The sequence below is a fragment of the Solanum lycopersicum genome, chromosome 11 (genome assembly GCF_036512215.1).
Source record: "Solanum lycopersicum chromosome 11, SLM_r2.1".
NCBI lineage: Eukaryota > Viridiplantae > Streptophyta > Magnoliopsida > Solanales > Solanaceae > Solanum > Solanum lycopersicum.
Window position 1 is genome coordinate 47,769,651 of NC_090810.1, and position 3,729 is coordinate 47,773,379.

At 32.0% G+C, this 3,729-nt stretch overlaps 1 protein-coding gene across 1 annotated transcript; it reads left to right on the forward strand.

Annotated features, from left to right (window-relative positions):
• The first annotated feature begins 304 nt into the window (after nt 1-304).
• On the forward strand, nt 305-1,350 carry LOC138339444 (uncharacterized). Its single transcript, XM_069291041.1, has 4 exons — nt 305-445; nt 547-681; nt 943-1,065; nt 1,162-1,350. Exons 1-4 carry the CDS (start codon nt 305-307, stop codon nt 1,348-1,350), a joined length of 588 nt encoding a protein of 195 aa, XP_069147142.1.
• Nucleotides 1,351-3,729: the final 2,379 nt, after the last annotated feature.

The window sequence follows — 3,729 nt, forward strand, 5'->3', positions numbered from 1 at the left end:
ACTCTACTAGTGGGGGTGTTTCAGTTCATCCTAGTTCTGAATAATCCCTGATAGTTGAGTCAAGAAGGGTCAACATCTTGATCCTATGTTGATGGAGTTGAAGGACTCAATGCTGATAAAGATGAATAAGCCCTTTTCTTCGAGAGGTGACGACATACTTAGGTACCAGGACAGACTGTGTGTATAAGATGTGGATGATTTGCATACCAATATAGTTACAGAGGCCCATTGTTCCTGGTATTCGATACATCCAGGTTCCACCAATATGTATCATGACATCAAGAAGATCTATTAGTAGGATGGCATGAAGAAGGACATTACTGAGTATGTGGCCAGGTGTCCCAATTGTCAGCAGGTTAAAGCAGAGCACCTTAAGCGTGGTGATATCCCTCAGATGATTGAGATTTCGACTTGGAAGTGGGAGGACATTAACATGGACTTCGTGGTTAGTCTTCTGAGGACTAGGAGACATCATGACTCCATATGGGTTATTATGGACATGATGACTAAGTCTGACCACTTTATCCTTGTGAAGTCTACTTCCAGGGCCGAGGATTACGGAGACTCTACATTGAGTATATTGTGAGGTGGCATGGGATTCCTTTGTCTATCATTTTTTATAAAGGAGCTCAGTTCACTTTGCATTTCTGGAGATCCTTCCAGAAGATCTTAGGCACGCAGGTAAAGCTCAGTACCACTTTCCATCCTCAGACAGATGGGCAATCAGAGCGCACCATTCAAACTTTGGAGGACATGTTGAGGGCGTATGTGATCGACTTTAGGGGTAGTTGGGATGACCATCTGTCATTTTTAGAGTTCTCGTATAATAACACCTATAACTCCAGCATTGGGATGGCACCATTTGAGGCACTGTATGGTAGGAGGTGTAGGTCTCCAGTTGGGTGGTTCGAGATTGGAGAGTCATACATTTTGGGTCCATAGATCATTCATGAGGCCTTAGAGAAGGTCAAGGTGATTAGGGACAGGTTGGCTGCTGCTTATAGTCGGCAGAAATCATATGTAGATAATCGGAAGCGACCCTTAGAATTTGATGTTGGTGACCAGGTTTACTTGAAGATATCACCCATGAAAGGGGTGATGAGGTTTTGAAGAAAGGGGAAGTTGATTCCGAGGTACGTTAGGCCATACGAGATTCTACAGCGTGCGGGTGAGGTGGCTTATGAGTTGGCATTGACTGCGGAGCTAGCTTCTGTTCATCCAGTTTTTCATGTCTCTATAATAAAGAAGTGCCTTGGTGATCCAACATCGATTCTGCCTGTTGAAGGTTTGGGGGTTGATAAAGACTTGTCCTATGAGGAGGTTCTGTTGAGATTTTATACTGGAAGGTGAATCGGCTGAGAAACAAGGAGGTTTCCACAATGAAGGTATTGTGGAGAAACCATCTTGTTGAGGGTGCTACGTGGGAGGCCGAGGCCGATATGAGATCCCTATATCCTCCACTTTTTAGCTCTTGAGGTTAGAATTCCAACTCTTAAGTCTAAGTTTCCTTATCTCCTCTATTCTTTATTGCTATTTTTCATTGTGTAAAGTACTTGTGTTATGATATGACTGGCATTGTGCTAGATAATTAGAAGTGTCCTCCGGGGACAAATATTCCTAAGGAGGTGATAGGGGGAGGATAATGTAACTGTGAACACCTAATTTTTTACCAAAACATTATATATTTTACACCAATTTAAAAAGCGTTATATTTAAAATAAAATAAAATAATAATAATAAATTATAAATTAATAAAAATTATAAGATCAATTATAGTTTAATAATAAAAAAAATTTATAAATAGAAGTTGGAAATTTAAGTTATTTGTTAATTATCAAGTCTAATAATAGTAATATAGAAAATATTATGAAAAAGTATAGAAAAAGAAAAGAAAAGAGGAGTCCTAAAGATTTCAAATTTTTTAACCTTATCCTAATTATTCCCAACTTCCTAACTTATTTTACTAAAAAATCTCATCCCATTTATTTATTTTTTATTTTTATTTTTTTCTCTCTCTCTTTTGGACGTTTCTCTTAAAAAATTCACACATTTTATTTATTTATTTTTATTTTGTTATTTTTTTATTATTTATTTATTTTATATTCTTATCTCAACCCCAATTTTCTCAACTAATTTTCAAATTAAATCCTAATCTCACTCTATTACGTTCCTTTAATTAGCGCCAGACTCTCAGCCAAAATTATAATAAAAGACACGTTCAGTTGAAAAATATAGAGAGAGATATAGAGCAAACAAAAAGAGTTAAAAAGTGAGTTGTATCTTATAATCTGAGGTTTTGTTCGCGGTTTTGATCTTGTGGCTCTTTAAAGTTAATTAAAAACTATTAACTTTGAAAATCAGTAGATCGTAGCAGTTGTTTTTGTGGTAACCATTTTCGCATCGAGGTAACTCTAAATTCTCGAATTAATTAAATGGAATGTTGTATGAAAATTTGATGCTTATAATAATAATCTGAAGTTTTTTTTTGAATAGGATCAATATTTGATGCATGTTGTGGTTTTTTTAAAAATATTTTTAGAATTTATGAATGATTAGGAAAACGGAATAAAATATGTGTCTTGCTAAAAAATAATATGAAATAAAATATGTATCATACATTTTTGTATTATTATTATTATTGTCTAAACTCGTAGATGCAATTTAATTGATTTTGTAATTGAATAGTTAATGTTTTTCTATAGCCTAGTTTTCACTAATAAATAAATAAATTTATAAACTTGTTAGATTAGGATATATAAATAATTAGTAATTTTTTTGTTATCTAAGTAGAATTGTAAATTTCATCTAGAGAGATTCACGATAAAATAGTAATAATTACTATTAATATTTTTAATAAAAAAGGGTAAAATTTGAGAAATTGTATAAAGAGAACAAAAGAATAATAAATAAATAAATATATAAAAAATAAGAAAGCATAAAACAAAACTAAACAAAAAAAATAAATAGCGAAAAAAAGAAAAAAAAGAAGGAAAAAATAATAGAATATATATATATATATATATATATATATACACACACACACACACACACAGAGAGAGATGTTTCAAGTTTAAAATTAATGGATGCACAGCGAAAAAAATTTAAAACCATTTAAAATAAATAAGCCAATTTCAAATAAGTATAAGTTTAAAATAAATCTGAGGGTAAATAATAATTTTATTATTAATTTAATAATATAATATCCAAAAATTAAGTTAAGTCATACTAAAGTCAATAAAGCGACCGTGCTAGAACCACGGGACCCTATGAGTGCCTAACACCTTCCCCTCGGTCAACAGAATTCCTTATCCAAATTTCTAGTTCGTAGACCAATAAAATAGAGGTAAATTTCCTTTTGAATAGTGATTTAAATAAGGTGACTTGGAACAACAAAACTCAATTCCAATTGGCGACTCTGAATAATAATTATACGTTTTCAAAATGTCATTTTAGTTGGAAAAACTCTTTTCTTTCAAAACGAATAAAAAATCAAAAAATTTTTAGAGAAAAAAAAGGGGAGTGCAGATGTCGACTCCGCTGAGGATCACTAACTAGAATTTGAGTTTTTAAATATTGATTTATGTATGACTATGATTTATATATTTACTCTTTTGGATATTGTATTTATTTAACTTAATATGCTAATTGTTTATTTATTTAATGTTTTGATAATATTTGAATTGGATTATCACTGTCTTCTCTCATGAACCATTTTGAGTCTTCGATTAT